At 35.5% G+C, this 18,264-nt stretch overlaps 1 protein-coding gene and 1 pseudogene across 2 annotated transcripts in view; both read left to right on the top strand.

The window, feature by feature from the left end:
- LOC136409850 (uncharacterized) overlaps positions 1-18,264 on the top strand; it is a 60,943-nt gene that overhangs the window by 1,591 nt on the left and 41,088 nt on the right. For both annotated transcript variants that reach the window (XM_066391661.1, XM_066391660.1), the window contains exons 2-7: positions 7,450-7,559; positions 7,625-7,833; positions 7,886-8,074; positions 8,131-8,280; positions 8,334-8,427; positions 8,665-8,829. In XM_066391661.1, coding sequence (XP_066247758.1) covers positions 7,450-7,559; positions 7,625-7,833; positions 7,886-8,074; positions 8,131-8,280; positions 8,334-8,427; positions 8,665-8,829 — 917 coding nt within the window. The remainder of the gene's footprint in view (positions 1-7,449; positions 7,560-7,624; positions 7,834-7,885; positions 8,075-8,130; positions 8,281-8,333; positions 8,428-8,664; positions 8,830-18,264) is intronic.
- LOC136409855 (transportin-2 pseudogene) lies at positions 1,125-7,373 on the top strand (annotated as a pseudogene).

Raw genomic sequence — 18,264 nt, 5'->3', positions numbered from 1 at the left:
AAAGTTACTGTCTCACTAATTTTTCAGAAAATAAAATTGAATTATTTGTTTAGTTCTGAAGAAGAAAACTCTTTTGAACTTCAGTTGATCGAATTATTAAAAATACAATAAGATTTTCATTTTATGCTATTTGACACTGGGAAATAAACTTTTTGTTTTCTATAGTTTTTCCTCTCTTTTTTTTTATCAGTCCACATTTACCTGCCTATTCGTAATCTTCTAAATTTAGTCTATAGCGATAGTCATTTTGTAGGCCCATAAAAAAGGCGCCTGAGATGTTCCACGCAAAGCACTGACCAACGGGGGTTGGCTCAATTCAAATAAACATATTAAAGGGAAAATGTTGCCTTATTTCTTGTGCAATCAATTGAGGATCTATAGGCAGCTAGGTAAATGATCAATTAGGTCAAAACTAGCTGAACTGTGCCTAACAAATTTAGAATCATTATATTAATACAAAACCACGAATCCTTAAACTTGAAACAGTGATCATTTGCTTTAAAATATCTGTGGATTTAGCTTTAACCTGGCCTTTAATGTGGTGAAAGCTTGTGGTTCCTGATAAACGCCTACAAGACCCATTTAACGTAAACGTTAAATGTTTGTTTTCCAGCTGCGACTTGTAAGAGGCAAATGTTACTTTGTCAACATGAAAACGTAAAAAAGTAAAATTGTATTAAGAGATTCTTCATTTCTTCCCTTTTGGCGTCATAAACATATTTTGAAAAGAAAAAAAAAAAATGTTTTCATATATAAAAACACCAAAGCGATGAAAATAAAATTCGTGTGTGATGGAGATAACATCATTTCCGGGTTAACCGGAAGCGGATGTAAATAAAGGAACTGCAAGTAATGCAGAAAAGTAAACTTACAGAAAGGTTTACCACTGAACATGTTGTTGCGAAATGTCAAAAGGTAAAAAACATCCAAAATCAGTAACTTGTTTTTTTATTAAGATAGTTATATCAATTAACAGTGTCTGGGTAGGTGGGCATGATATTGTTACGTCAGCTTGGTACCTCTGGATTTTAACAGTGACCAGATTTCCAAATTGGATATTGCCTAGTTTTGATTTTATATTTCAATAATTTTTATATTTACTGCAACTATAAGTTTAACTGCAGTCTTAAATTCTCATTCTGAATTTTTGCCAATTTCCCTTAGAATTGCAAATAACCCTAAAAATTTTAAATTTCCCGGTTTGGGTCCCCGCCCACATTGGCAACGACGCTAATCATATGGTTGATAACTGTGTCATCTGCAATGCCACTTGTTTAATTGTGTCACCCTTTCGTGTTGTTGAATCTCATGAATGCGATGCGACGAATAAGGACAGACATCTATTTTGCGCCGATTTTGCTACTCCGACCAATGAGGTTCATTGATTTATTCTTAAAGTTGTCGTGTTGTACCCATGCGCCGCCTTATCATTTTTCCGAGAGGAGAGATGGCTGTTTAGTCTGTTGTCAAAATAATAAATTATTAATCTTTGAAAAAACTTCCAGTTAGGACGATTTAAATGTGGTTCTAAGGTAAGTAAAATCAACTATATTCTCTGCCTTAATAAGCAGCGCTTTAGTTTTGTCGGTTTTACGAATGTTTCATAGGATTTGTTTGTTAACCTTACTCTCCTTAAGTTACAGATACAGAGCAGGAAAATGAATTGGAATCACTGGCAACCTCAGGAAAGCATCCTAGACACTGTGAAAGAGGTATTGCAAGAGGCTCTAATACCTGATAGTGAGGTGCAAAGAAATGTGCAAGAGAAACTCAGTATGATTCAAAATATTACTGATTTTGCTTCATATCTTTTGTACATCCTTGCAAACTCTTCATATCCAGAAGACATCCGATCTTTGAGCGGTATTTTACTTAAAAACAATCTAGTTGTAACATATCCAACACTAGCTCAAGACACCATCGAAAAGCTAAAACAGGAATGTCAAAATCTCTTAAATGATCCATCTAGAGATGTAAGAATGAGCAGCTCAAGCATTATAGTTATTATTGCAAGAGACCATTTGAAAAGCTGGCCGGAATTAATTCCATTCCTTATCAAGTCTTTTGTGGCCCAAAATGAGTATAGTGAAGCTGCTTTAACAACACTGTTCAAGATTTGCGAGGATCTAATTAACCACCAGAAAAACCAGGATGAAATTTACAATATCACTAAAGAAGTTTTCCCAAAGTTTATTGAAATCCTTTCCAATGAAAATTGTGATCTGAATCGAAATATTGTCAAGTTAACCAACCAGTTTGTGCAAGACTATTTCTCTGTTATGAAGCAGTCTTTAGACTTGAGCGTATACCTAGCAAATGTTATTCGTTTGGCAAACACAGATGATGTTGAATTGCAAAAGTATGTGTGCCATACATTTGTGATTTTTGTAGACAAGCAGGAAGAATCGCTTTTGCCTCATTTGCATGCTGTTATCATGTATCTGTTAGACAAAAATCAGAGTGACGATTCAGAGGTTCAATTGCAAGCTTGTGAATTTTGGTTAGCTGTGAGTAAGTTGCCTACATGCAAAGAAATTTTATCACCATATATTGATAAGCTGCTTCCAATATTGCTAAAGAATATGCGCTACTCCCAAGCAGAACTAAACATTATTAAAGACACTTTAGGATCAGATTCTGATCAAAAAGACCTAGCTAAAGATATAGCACCTTTCCATATGAGAGAAAGGAACAGTCAGGATGAAGATGACTATTTAATTGATAGTGAAGAAGATGCTGGAGTACAAGTTGATGACTTTGATGACTTTTATATGGGATGGACATTAAGGAAGTGTAGTGCAGCTTCCTTAGATACATTGGCTGTTAAATTTGGAGATGATATTTTACCTGTTCTTGTGCCATTTATTAGTGAAATGCTAAACCATTCAGATTACCTGTTAAAAGAAAGTGCCATTCTAGCTCTTGGAGCTATTGCCGAAGGTTGTATGAGTGGTCTCAAGCCACAATTGCCAGAACTGATTAACTTTCTTCAATCCTCAATGTCAGATGAGCATTCAGTTGTAAGAGTGATCACATGTTGGACATTGAGTCGTTATGTTTCCTGGATTATTAATGTGAAGGCAGACTCTCCTCAGACTTACTTTATTCCAGTTATGTTACTACTTTTGAAACACTTTATAGATGATAATAAGAGAGTCCAGCGGGCTGCAGTGTCAGCTTTTTGTGTCTTTGAAGAAGAGGCACAACTTAAATTAGTTCCTTACATTGGTATTATTATTGAAGGTTTTTTATTAGCATTTGACAGATTTCAGTCTAGGAGCATGTACATGTTGTATGATGCTGTAGGCTCACTTGCTCAATCTGTAGGTACTCACTTAAGTGACATGGAGTTTGTTTCTAAGTTAATGCCTCCATTAATGCAAAAGTTTATTGAGGGTGACTCTTACTATGATGACCACTGTACTGCCGTTTTAGAATGTTTAGCAAATGTAATTCCTTCCCTTGAGGTATCATTTTTGCCTTATGCTGAGATTATTTTCTGCCACTGTCTCCAACTCATAAATGATGCCCTTATCCACAACCTTAACTATCAACAACTTCCTAATGAATTTGATCCCCCAGACAAAGATGCCATGAGTGTAGCTCTAGATGTTTTATATAGCATGGCTGTAGGGTTGAAGAACCATTTTGTAAAATTTGTTACTAACAGTAATCTCCTGTTTTTGCTCTTTACAACAGTTCAAGACAGCTTGAATTTGATTAGACAAAACTCTATTGCCCTATACGGAGAACTTGTGACCTTATGTTTCCCATTTTTGGCTCCCAGTGTTTGCGATTATATCCCTTTGATTGTTAAAAATTTAGATGAAAATAACGATAGTGTATGTAATAATGCTGCATGGGTGATAAGCAGGTTGTGCTCGGTCATGGGTTCTAATATTCAACCCTATGCCCAAGAGATTGTTCAACAATTCGTGAATATCTTAAGAGAACCAATCGTCACAAGAACCATGCATCAAACGGTGGCTGTTTCTCTATGTACAATATTATATGTTTGCCCTGATGTGCAGCTTCAAAACCCTACAATTGTGTTAAAAAATTGTTGTATGCTAGTTAGAAACGTTCGAGATAATGACGCCAAAGATTTAGCCTTCAGAGGGCTATGCTTGGTTATTGATCGATATCCCGAGTTTAACAAAACATTCTTTATTTACTTCTGTGATGCTGCTGCTTCGTGGTTCAACATCCGTTCAGATTTAAAAGATATGATTCGAAATGTATTAATGTCAGTCAAGCATCAGTGCAGGGAAGACAACTGGGTGCCCTTTTATAGTCAATTTCCAGAACCCCTTAAGGCACGTTTACATGATCTGTATGGGGTGTGATAGAAAGACTCTATATTAAGGGGAATTAATAATAATTGGGTGGGAAAGCTTGGGTGCACCTACCTTGAGTGTAAGTTATACTTTTCACTAAGATGCGGGAGGGGATTCAGTTCAGTTCAGTTCAAGTTCAATTAATCATGGGAATTTATACAATGTGTTCCGAATAAATGAGGCCAATTCGCTGAGTACAGACGGTTTGAACATAAAGATTTCTAAGTAGATACCTTAAGTTTTCTTTATGCTTAAAGAATCTGGTCAGTGAATTGGCTTCCCTTTTCGGAACACCCTGTATAAAAGGCTACAAATCGGGACCTCTTTGATTCTTATTTCTTACGTACGCTGCTAGTATGTTCTCATCTTTGACTTCAGTTCTTAATTTTGTAAGACAATAGCAAATAATATGCTTGCCACGTTCATAAGGGACTTACCACAGCCACAAGGATTTCCTATATTTTTGTAAAGTGTAATAGTATCATAAGAGAGCTTAATAACTCAATATCAATATATTTTAATGTTCTGGTTTTATATTCTAGATTCTAGTATAATAAGACATTGATATGCAGGGTAGTAGTGCTTTTTATGTTTGACTGAAATTCCTGAGCTATGAAATTATCTGACAGTGTTAGGTGGGTTTTCTACGCTGATTACGTTCTGAGCCATCAATAAGTTGGTAACATTGTAGTGGACCAATGAGTGTAAAAATCCATCTATGTATTCTGTTGGTTATTACATTTATTAGGATCTGTAGATGTAGAAGACTTAGAATATAGGAAAGTTTCTAACTTAAATCTCTGATTTAATTAAAGTATTCTGATTTGGACGTAGATGAATGCTGAGCGTGGAAAAAGGCGGAATTTATTACTTGGTATTATTGTAATTTTCTTTTATATATCTTGTATGCACATGGTTGGTGATAAAAAAATATAGTCATGCTCTTTATGTTATGCAAGGAGTGCCAAATAAGTTTTAATAATAGCTAAATAATGTATCAGATTAATAATCCGTTTGGTATTATTCCTCTGAGCACAGCCACTTTTTTCTCTATTTACAGTAAATTAATTTGGAACGAAGGGAAGAAATTGGGTCGTAGGCATAAAATGGGCGATTATCAAAAAATATTGGTAGGGCGTTGATTAAGTCATTTACTATTGCTATCGAACATCTGACGAATAAATAACAGCTGATGGCTTTTTCCATGATATGCCTGTAATATTTCAACACCTACTTAAGTATTTTTTAATGATCACCCTTTATATGCGAGTGCTTCGAGCATCTACTTCACATGAGGAGTATCTACTCCACCAACGCAGCATTTACTGCAGTTAAGTGCACTCAGTTGCAGCAATGCATCGTTGGTGTAGTAGATACTTCGCATCTAGAGTATCTACTGCAGTAGTATGTATTGGAATTTTAAGTATTATACAGGGTGTAACATATCATGAAAATATTTCAGGGAGGCATAGTACTTTGTAAAATAATTTAAAAAATACTAATAGAACCGTGGTTAAAAGCGCATTACTTTCGAAATACTGGGCAGCAAAATTTCAGATTTTTTTTCATATTTTGCATTTTTTTCACGAATGTCTTAGTAGAGTTAGATTTTTGAAATTTGTTATACCTATTTTTTTAAAACCCTTTATAAGAAAAAGTCAAAATCGAAAGTAGCCATAAACAGGATGTATATTTGGGTCACGTATTATTTTATGCTTTGTATCATTTTTTTAACAACCTGTGTGAATTCCAATCCCAAATTTAAATTCTCTTTTCAATTATTTAACATTTTGGTTTTTTGCAGTATTTTCGTATTTTTTACCGTTTTCGTACAACTTGCAAAATATCTATCGATGCAAATTAAGAAAGTAAAGGAACTAAGGAACAAATGATTAGCCTCGGTTATCAACTATTTGAAGCAATTCATAACATTTAATCAAATTTCTTAAAATAATAGTAAAACCAAAACAAAACTATAAAAATTGTTGAAAATGTGCCACTCTGTATATCAAAAATTATGCATTTTTGACCATAGGTCTATTAACGTTTTTTTATTATTTTGCAGAGTACTATCGTTTCCTGAAATATCTCCATGATGATATGTTACACTCTGTACACAACCTATTGTGTGTTTTTTTTTTTGAAAAATGGAAGTTGCATTAATTTCCAGAAGTTTTGTACTATTAAAATTGCTTAAGAATGATTAAGTATTTATTTATTAGCAACATTTTTAATGGATTATTATAATTTAATCACCGTAATTCTGACCTGTCCTAAAATCAGAACTTTGATATTCATATCAGAATGTGAATAAACTCTAATATCTGGGAATCATCTATAGCATTCGAGATTCGAGTGTTCATCAGAAATTCGTCTGTATTTCTTTTTAAGCTTTTGTGAAGATCTAAATATTGTCAAGTGATTGTGTGTCCAACAGATTACCAAAATTATCGTGTAACCATGTGCCATATGCATTATTCATCAGATAAGTGTGTGTGTACCTATGTGATTTTTAAATAAGAGTTATTACCTACCAAATGTATTTGAATAGATTTCTCTAAGTTCTTTATTAGTTCTGGTTGTAGGAGTGTTTGGTTACGTGGATGTTAAGCAAATAAGTATTAGTTGAAATTAAAAAATGTGATTTATATTTCGTCTGTGAAATTATGTATCCTAAAGTAGATATTAGTTAAATTAAAGAATGTGATTTTTTTTCGTCCGTGACATTAGGTAGGTATCTGGTTATTTATTTTTCGTGATGACGCCTGCAATAGGCGTTAATATTGTTGTGTTACCTGCTATTTAAAGTACTTCATGGGTACTAATGAGATCAGTACCGGCCTTCCTTTGTCGGCGGTTTTTCTTGAGAGTAAGGGGATCATAATTAAAAATTTCTCCCAGGGTGCCAGACTGGCTAATACCGACTCTGAATAAGGTACTACTAATGGCATTAATAAGCGCCTAATAGGTACTTTAAATTTCTAGGAATTTTTTTGTCTCAATAAAGTTTTTCTAAAACAAAGCCCCATATGTTTTTTATTTTCCAGGCATCAAGAAACAATTTCCAGAAACATATAATTTAGATTAATTATATTTTAAATTCAATTTTCAGAAAATGCCCAGAACATTTAGTCGCACCCCTAATAAAAATCGTCATAGAGGAAATCAGAAAGGGTTGCAAGAAACAACCTATTAATTACGGGTTTAATTCAAGTGATAACGGTAAGGCAGTTCCAAAATATAATATTTATAGGGAGAATATTTCTGTAGGTACCGATATTTTTTAGCTTATGAACCCTTGAAGTTGATGCAAGCTGTGATGGCCAAAATAAACGAAGTATGCTTACGGTACCTGGACAATAGTATGTTGTGCTCACTACCCGCCCCCACAAATGTTTTTTACGAAACGAGTATATGTGCGAGACGAAACAGACGAAGAAGAATGGAAGATCGTCATGTTGTAATACATGATTTAAATACGATGTTCAATATCCAGGTTAACTTTGTAGGACTTTGTTTGATGCACACTCAATTTTCCTTTTGTTCAGGAAACTAGTCCGTCCAGTTATTTTGCAATATTTGACGGTCATGCAGGCCACGATGCAGCCTCCTATAGTGCCGCCCATTTACACCAGTACCTAACCGAGAATAAGTACTTTGCAAGCAATTTAGAGCAAGCCTTAAAAGATGCCTTTTGTAAAACCGATGCGTTATTTTTAGAAAAATGCAACGTCGAGGTAAGCTCAAAGGTTTTTGACCAAAATCACCATAGTAAATTTTAATATTTTGCCAGAGTCTAACTGGCGGTACTACTGCTGTTGTTGCGTTACTACGGCCTAAAGAAAAGTCGTTGTACATAGCTTGGGTTGGAGACTCTCAGGCATTATTAGTGAAGCAAGGAAAGATTCTGCAATGTGTAAATCCCCACAAGCCCTGCAGAGAGGTTTGTTGAAAGGTGTCGCGAGGCATTTGTCCTATTAGATCTAAATATTGTAGGACGAACGCGCGAGAATTGAGAAAGCCGGAGGTTGTGTGATGCATTGGGGAACCTGGAGAGTAAACGGACAATTAGCAGTTTCCAGAGCTATAGGTATAATATATCTTTTGCCACACAGAGTGTTCCAATTGTGATGGTTTTCCATTGCCTCCAAATTCAATTAAATAAGATAGAAGCTACTATGATTTAAAAGTGATGTTAATTAGAGAAATCACGGGCATTCGGAGCTAATCTCTAACCTATGGTGTAATTGATCGGTCAAAACGATCTTTTTCCTATTTTTCCACAAATGTAAATCGCATTATTGCAGTAATCTTAATAATTTTCTAGGCGATGCGGATTACAAACCTCATGTTACTGCCATTCCGGACGTGAAAGAGATTGCACTGGACGGGGATGAAGACTTTTTAATCATAGCGTGTGACGGCCTTTGGGATTATCTCAGTGAAGATGCAGCTGCTCAGGAAGTTTATTACATGATCGCAGAAAATTCAGGTATGTTATTTTTTATGGAGACTTAGCCATTTTGTAGGGAATTTGTTAAAATATTAGTGAGAAATATTCTGCGGAGTACAAATTTTGTCAGTGCAATAAAGTTTTAGAGCAGGTGATAATAAAGGTACACGCTTTGAAAGAAACTCGGCATACTCTGACAGCGTTTTCTAAAGTGGAAAAAATTCAAATAGATTTGTTTTGGCGCTCTTAAAAGTTTCCCAATAGGAGAATTTGCTCACATACAGTCTCCATAATAGAAGTAATACGTACCAAAAAAACTAAAGAAAATTGACCTCTTCTATTTCTGATCGTATTTTGAAAACCATAAATTAGGCATCAGCTGTCAAGAAAGTCAGGAATTAGTGATAGGGTTTTATGCGAACTATAATATCTAATTGTGCAGTTTTATGTTACAATTTTCTCAACTTCTTGTCGAATTTGCATTCATAACGAATGAAAGCAGTATACTATCCGTGTACTATGTTTTCAGTTCTAAATCTCGATTCAAGAACAATTGGGTATGAAAATTTATTATGTGCTTATCCATACGCAGGAAATGATGAGAGCCTCATAAAACTATGTTACAGTGTTTCTAGACCAGGAAACACACCGTGTTCTGTTTTGAAGTTAAATATTCATTAATTGTACCAATTTTGCAAAAAAATGGTGAATGCGCAAGAGGTCGGGAGCTTTTGTAAATGGGTGTAATCGTAATAAAATGAATTATTACTTATGCAGGTGTCATTGAGATGGTGAGAATCATGTGTGTAACTTACAGTATTCAGTTTAGGCCATATCGCAAATCCCCTACTGTTGAATATGGAAGATTACTGAATTTTATATGGTTTCACGAATTTAAATATTACCCTATATATTGTTATTGTATATTCGTCATAAGTAGAGTATATTTATATACTCATATAATTTTAATAATTTAATAAGCTTAAGCAATACAAGTTGTCTGCATTTATCTCACTGCAAAACATTTATTTTGGATAAACATGATGACTAATGGTGCCAATGATGCATAAAGTGTGACTTATGTATTGCACTTATCGTTTAAAAGTAGACACCATTAGGTTTAAAATCGGAAATACTTATTCCTGCACTATTTTGTGACAGAGTTTTGAATCGTATAATCTTGTCTATCCTACAAATTTTAAATAGCATAATATGCAGCTTGAAGGCGTAGTTCTAAAAACAACACTTCAAAAAATTAATTTTATATTCTTGGCAATTTCAAGGTTCAATAAATCGGAATAATTTCCATTGCATTTAGTTGCTAAAACTCGTGATGGCATTGACCCATACGGGTTTGTCCGATATGGCGTGAGTTAAAAGCAAAGGCACTCCCCTGTGGAATGAGGGATGATTTGAGTTAAACATACGTCTCGTCCGTACCTATATGTCTGGGTGAGTGCACTTTTTCTAAAAACGACTTGTCGTTTCCATGATACGTTGTCGCTTTTAATCCAGCCGCAACGACCTCAATTACATCCAGTTTGCACCTAATAAATTTACCACATTTACAACAAGTGGGTGGAGGCCGGTTAATTGCAGTCAAGATTTGATTCAAGGCAGCCATTCATCAGCTTACATTTGCCTTTGCGTTATGTACCCAATTTATATTTAACAACTGCTATTTTAAATGTGGTCAGCAACGAGTAATTTGTAGTTCCATTCAGAATCTAATGTTATAAAAATCATAGCATATTTGCAGGATGTTGTCGATTTACTAGCATACCACTTTGTGGAGGACTGGTCACTTTTGAACAATTTGATGATAACAATAAATAAACTGATTTGCAGAAAGCTTCTTATGAGCAATACGATGAATTTGCATCAATCAAAATAAATTTTTGCTACCACTGTTGCTACACCTACAAAGAGCTCCCATAATAAAATTGCTGTCGATTTTACTTAGCTGAAACATTAATTATACAGGAAGAGTCACTGTACAAAACATACCTGGAATTGGCATCTCCATCTCGGTAAATTAAGTACCTCTCGTTAAACAATAATTATTCTCTTTAACTAACTGCTCATCGGCGAGTCTGTACGATTTTAACATTCATTTTTCTCCTTTTTCGTCTTAATGCTTCTCACTAATAATATTTGTTTCTGATGAAGAATTAGTTTTCCGGTCAACAATGCTAAAAAGCAAACAGTTTTCGTTTCTTGACGGTCTAAATAACACCGTTAAGTGTACGCTGTACTCGCTTAGGATCATTATTAAACATAACCATAATTTGGTTTAACTCAACCATGCCACGATATTCTTTTATGGATTTAATTTTATTTCTATGTATTTGGTTCCGTATTGAGTGTGTAAAGCCGCGGAGAAAGTTTTAATCGTTGTTTGTAAGAAAAAGCAAGTTTTGAGGTATAAACAGGGTTAATCTTAACTAATCTGGCGCCCTGGACAAACTTTTTAATCACAACCCCCTACCTAAAGAAAAATCGCAGACTAGGAAAGTCCGTCGCCCTTCCTGGTCTCTAATAACACATCAATTCTGGTGTTGGTATAACCTTGATGATTCAAAGGTTATTAACACTGGCCAGCCTTCTTATATTTGTGGAAGATTATTACAGAAGAAGGCGATTTCAAGGTCGGATTCACGATTCCCCGGTGATTATTTCCATTTGAAATTGACCTTTCTGTTACTTACTAAATCTCAGTTTTAATAAAAATTAAATATCGCTAGCTTTCAGAAAGTTCTCTATGAATGGAGGTGTATAAACGCGAAAAAATGAGAGGTAGTAGGTTAGTTTCACGTGGGAAGCCCGACGGCTCTCGCTGATCCATAATTAAACGTCTATTGAATTGCAAAAGATATGGCCCACGAGTTCAAGTGCATATTTCAGGGCCTATCACTTTCAGAGTGTACACAGTTATCTCATTCAAATTGGCTTTCTCACGCCACGCCGATGTATTCTGGCATTTCTTGTATTCAAATGCGGATTATTTCTTCTATCGGTTTCTTCGAATCTATCGATATTGATTCGGGGCATCTTTCTCGGGTGGAAATCTTCAAGTTAAAAGGAGTTTTCATTAAAATGATTATTAGTGTTCAACACCAGAGTTCATCATCTCCAGCAATAAAATAGCATTGTGTCTGTAACCACCAAATATCCTTGAATAGAGCTCGCTCAACGGTGTTTTTCTTTCGGTCTAGTAGATTTGGACAGCCATAGGCGCCGGCAAGCAAATCCTGCATTAATAGCGATATTTCTGGACCCTAGATAATGGTTTAAGTTTGTAAAATTCTTGATGATTAGTTTATGAAACTGGACGTTCTTTGTAAGGAGGAGTGAATATTTAATGATGTAACGGGGCAATTTTGCTTGAAAAAATTATGGTCTTAAAAATTAATGATGCGAGTGCATAATAAAGTGCGTTTTGAAAGTAATTCGTATTATACCATGAATACAAGAAAACTTAATACTATGCGTGTTACGTGTGGTACTGTTGAAGGTAATAAAAATGACACATAAGAGTTTTTGATAATTCGTTGCTGCCATTGTGCAATATCCGTTCTTTTGGCCTGCCGAAGAAATCAGGATATTGATGGTTTGGAACTAAGAATTCGCAACCACAATCTTCTAATCACAATGTAGTAATCATTAGTTCACAATTGTCGAAAGAAATCGGCTCAAGTGGTGAATTTGATTTATGTCTCGTGTAATTCCTGAACGCTCCAAAAACTGATCGTTTCGTTCGGCAGAAAATTGTTTGATCTCCCTAGTAGTGATGAATCTGGCAATTGCAGCCATTAGTTTGGTAACCCTTACTGCACGGGCAAAAAATAGATCTTTTTTCAAGTTATCTATATTTATGGTTTATATTAAAAACGCAAAAATATATTTTTTTATATATGGGTAGTTGCAATTACAGTACGGTCTTACAGCGACGGACTTGGTGGATGTTTTTCCTAGGGGTAGGGGCGCGGTGATTAAAAATTCCGTCCGAGGTGCCAGACATGCTAAGGCCGGCCGTGAATAGTAGATAGGTAGGTTCTAGAAAAAATTTGGTACGCCACTGCATTGTGCTCTAAAAAGTACCTCAAGAAACAGTCAAAGAAGCTTTGAGAAAACACCCTGTATGTCAGGAGGTATTGAAGGTAGAACCATACGATTTTCACCAGTTGTTGCCAATAAAACAATTGTTCCACAAATGTGCCTAATCATCCGAATCTATAAATACCTCTCATTTTGAAGATTGTTTAAATTTTCTTTAACAATTTTTTTAATAACCAATCGGGTTTCCATATATACACACATATGTCCACCTCGATTTTAAACACAATTTTTTTTAAAACTTCCATATCTTCATACTCCGGGGCCGTAAATCCCAGAATATTCGCTACGCCACTGTTTACAAGTTAATCACAAGAAGATTATTTTGCCTCCATACTCTGCCGAAGAATAATTGCAATCTAGCAGGTTTAATATTGTTCTTCTTTCTTCTGCCACAACCTTTTAGTGACGTGAGTTTATACATAATAATTGTCGACGCTTTATTTTTGTTTGCTAATGTAATTCATCGACGATTCCGCTTTGGGATTTGAGTATTGATATCGAGGTAAGTCCAGTTGGGAAGTAAGAAAGCAGTTTGGCTGAGAGCCTTTGGTTGGATGTGCCGGTGTCTCGATCTTTCAGTGTCACTTGAAGCCCTTTTAATTCCATATTGTCTTTCATGAATGTAACTTAAGATCCATTTCCTATATCCGATCCTTTGTAAGACTTCTTCTGGTTTAGCGACATGTATTTTTGGCTTAAATTACGCGTATCTATCTAATTTTACGGGACCAATCAACGATGGTAAACAAGCTTAAATTTAGCCTTGCAAAATATTTTTTATTGTAAACAGGAGCGGCTCGAGATCCTTTTGCTTGCGTAAAAGCCATTCCGCGTGGTAGGAGTTACCACACATCCGTCGGGAAAAATCTAACAAGAAAACAATGATAAAATGAAATGTTTTGTTTTCGCTGAAATATAAAGGTTGCTTATTCTGTCTACGCCAACACCGAAAGATAACTCAGTATATTTTTCGCTGCAATCAGAGCATCAACTTTTACATTCTTCGGTGAAATTTCTTCTTTGATGTAATACGAACGAAACCAGGTCGGCCCGATTTAATTGCTTCTTGTGAAAGGTCTTTGACATTTCGATAGGGTGGAGATTATTTTTTCTTCATTGTTCCTTGCAATTTGTTTTTGAACTCGAAATTTATTGCCTGATAAATTTACACATTGCTGGGCGCAGCCTGGGGTGAAATTTTAATGGCTTGAAATGGGGTTGACACATAGGGGAAAGGACAGGCTGACTGCTCTCTTGTAAAATGGATTGTAACCTCGCATGGAGGTGCTTATAAATTATTTGATTTCCTTTAAACGATCTATTAGTAAAATTTTATATTTGAAGCAAACATTTTTGTATTTATAATGTTAGTTTAATATGCATCACCTAATATGCTGTTTCGCCCCCAACCCTGTTTTACAGAGGGTATAAAATGGCCAATTTTCATATTATCTTAGGGTTGGTATATTTGGGGTGATTCACCCCAAACACTTGCCCTAATGCGGATTGTTTGAGTCATTGGAATTTTGTGGCCATGCCGAGTGCTTGTATGAGTCTTCTTTCCTTGGAATTTCAGCTCATTAGTTTAACGTCTAGACTTACAATAATCAGATTTATTTAATTCCTTTTAGCAATATTTTCGATCTTGTCTTTGGTAAAATGTACGGTAGTCTTATGTAATTTGATGATGGACTCTCATTCAAGGTAAAAAAAGGGGTTACTGGAGCACAAAAGGATAAAAATTATCATCATCAGTACATCAAAGTTACTGCTGTACATCACTAATATTGGATGTAGATAGTAACAGAACCATTCCATTAGGTTGTCATAGATATTAAATTGTCCTGCCATTCCTCATGAGTGTCATTGTAAAATTAAAATGTGATTTAATTGTTCCTATATTATAGGATATTTTCCAAGGAAATCAAACACTCATACCATCAATATAGCAGCCACGTGCCTTGACTAAATATCATGTTGAGTATACATTTATTTAAGGGGTAGAAATGAAACCTAACGAGGCACGAGTTCTTGATGTTCCCTCATATACTTATGGAGGGTGGACGATTGGTTTTCTCTGTTTCTTGATAAATAACATTGTTTAAAGAGAAAGCTCTTATTATCTTACGATTATTATATAATTTTGCAGGCGTTTTACCTTTTTTGCAATCTTCTAGAACAACGCACTCCTCGATGTAATCTACAGAAAAATATATGATTAGTGGCAATCTGCGATGTAATAATGTTATGTCTTCCTCTCCTCTAGCAGCCTAGCAATTAACTTATCTTTAATTAAGCCTCATAATATTTCCTCCATTTTACGATGTTCTTGTTTCTTTGTAGGACATTATTTTTTTGTGTGATTTTTAATCAGCTCCAGCATAACGATGTGGGTAAATGGGCGTATCTGCTAAATAAGAAATTTAAATAACATAATGCGGATTAACATAACGTGTCATATTAAGCCACGGTTGTACTGCATTACGCTACAGAATTATCCTTTACAAGAGTAACATATTACTTGGTTGTTTGAGTCATCTTGTAGCGTACGGTACTCCCACTTGTGGCGCCTTTGGTTTTAATTTATTTGACAGAAAACTTTCTTTTAAATTGTTACTTGCGAAAAGAATGCTTTTTATCTTACGGTATTACACGAGCGACTTTAGTGCCTTTAAAACATCATATAAAGTAGGTTTTTGTGCCATTCCTTTTTGTCTCAGGTATGTACTCGATGCGGTCAGCCACCCGATGGCGCTTAGGTCCATTGTATATGCGGAAAATAAGTTTTTTTAAAAGAAGATGAAACTCAGTGATCGCTGGATTTTCACCATCTTACATTTCCAAAACTGCTTAATCGTAAGGCTACAGAGGCGATTAATTTCTTTTGTGTATTGTTTTAAAGAACCAAGTCTAAACTAATTTAAAATTAAACCACCATGTGATGGCTTATTTGTTTAAAAAATTGCAAATGTGCAAATTGCAATTTTTAGACTCGTTTACGTCATACTAACGTAAATCTCCGGTTTTTGTGTTCGGTTAATTTTTTTCTATAGAATCTCAGATCTCGATTTGGAGCTGATTTTTTAGCAGGGAGGGGCTCAAATTAAACTGCTAAATTCATTTTATTGAGAAAAGAATTTGCTAAAACGTCCTGTCGTGGACTCCCTGTATATCTTTATTTTTGGCAATTAATAAAGTGCAGATTAGTGCAACGCATCTTTAATATCAGGTAATTACGTACGAAGCAAATTTTAGAAATAAACATTTAGTCCTCTGTAAAACCGCTAAAGAAAGCTTTGATGACTAAGGTACCGCCAGAGCAATAACAATTAGTGGTTTTGTATCATATATAAATAAATGAATTTTTGTGTTACATCATGACCAGTTTAAGATCCTTTAAATTGAGTTTGAGTCAATATAAATGAAAACAATCTAAATTTCTTCTTTTAGGTCTCTATCTAGTACATCTAATCTAATTTTCTTCTTCGGTAATTGTTTTTCAGTAATTCCCTTTTCTTTAAAATTACATCAAATTTACAAAATCCAAATTTTGTCTTCTCTTCTCTTGATCGTTTGTCATGCCTGAACCAGTTTTTTTTTTGTCTCGAGCAATATCTTCTAAAGACACCCTGTCTGGTGCTGTGGCGATCGGATAGTGTGGGAATCCCCGGGGCGCCTATTCACTAAAAACCTCGGGTTTCCATTTGTGCAGCCTGCACCGATCTGGAATTGTCCCGGGGGATAAAGCGTCAATATCGAGTAGACATAGAAATTTGGCTGTTGCATTGTTCTGGTCCAGTTTATTTGTTGTGGTCATCTTTTTTCATTGTCTCAAGGGGGCGGGGATATTGCACTCCCATGGTGTAGCTCATTTCTTTCTTTGATTAGGGCCGGGGTTGTCTCTCTTGTGTGGTACACTTCATGCGTTCCTTTCCTTTGGCCATCGCAGAAATGGTTTTGTTGCAGCAGTCTCACTTTGTTTTGCATTACAACATCCCATTGATGAGGGAAGCTGTCTACACATTCGATTAGGATGTTTCTTTGGGTTTATAATAATGAGCATTGGAAAACATAGCACTCTACGATATAGACGACTCCACAATTCTCGCCGTCCGGGCTGTTTTCTCCACTTTATGTATATAGCTTATGACGCTACCCTGATCGCTGAGAGCCTGGATTAGATAATAATTCAGGTGACTGTTGTTGTCCACAAGGCTGGGACAGGGATCAATCGCTGCTTGGTCCACTGACCCTTATCCGCGAGTCGTGTCCAACGTGTCTGCCACTTCTGGACGATCGTACGCGTGGCCTCTCACCACTCTGTGACCCAAGGGAGAGCACTGAGATTGGTGTGTTTCTCCAAGAGGAGGTCCTACCTGACTGATTTCTAGAGATATCGTGCGGTACGCGTAGATGACCCGTATCACGTCTTTTTTTTGGACGCTCCAGAGCTTTTGTGCGAACTTTTTTCTTGTTACTATACCTCCCTAAATGTGGGAAACGTGAACCAGTTTAAGCATAAAAAAGTAAATCGGGGCAATTTAAATAAACTCCCATTTCACGTCATTGACAAGGTCTTGCAACCGAGTTGCATAACGGTACACGGCGTGTAATTATTTATTTTACACCCATTTTTTTAAAGCTGAAGTGACTCATTATTGGCTTTAATTCGCCCTGATTCCGGATTTACGTTGTTGCGATTTCCTTTTTATTGGTTCTGAATAAGGCGTTGTTTTATATTGACTTGATAAGTGTAGCATGGCCCTCCTCCATCCTAAAGATAGGAACCAGAGACGCGCCCTGATCGTTCACAATTACTAATTTAAATTGTCATCGACCTTAAACTTGAGATCATTTATTTCCAATGTCTAGCTCATCTAACAATTGTTATTAATGTGATTTATAATTCGGTTAGATCAATGAAGCTGATTAGAGGAGCAGCTTCTTTTGTTGTGAGGAAGAGGGCTCAGCAGCATTTCCATATGTCAAATGTATTAATACTCGCAGTTATTTTAGTTGCATAACATGCTAACAGTCAGGACTCAGGATAATATTTTAAGATTTATCGCCCGAGACTAGCAAGAGTAATGTCAGGGAATATTTTATTAGTCGCGACTCTAACTGGACTCGGTATTACTCAGCCGCATATTAATGAGCGAAAAAATAACCGCGATGTTTCCGCCAATTATTCGTATCTTTACAATCGAGATGCATTTTCAATAAACAATTATTAATTTAAGTGTTGTAAATTGCATATTAAAAAATAAAACATCAATTTCCTTTTTTATCTAGGCAGTGCACGTCCGGAATGCGTGAAATTGATTTTGGATAGGTTTTTTTATATGGGTATAATTA

This window comes from Euwallacea similis, chromosome 7 (genome assembly GCF_039881205.1).
Source record: "Euwallacea similis isolate ESF13 chromosome 7, ESF131.1, whole genome shotgun sequence".
In the NCBI taxonomy this organism is placed as follows: Eukaryota; Metazoa; Arthropoda; class Insecta; order Coleoptera; family Curculionidae; genus Euwallacea; species Euwallacea similis.
The sequence above is the reverse complement of the archived record's forward strand: the minus strand, read 5'-3'. Positions and strand labels throughout refer to the sequence as shown.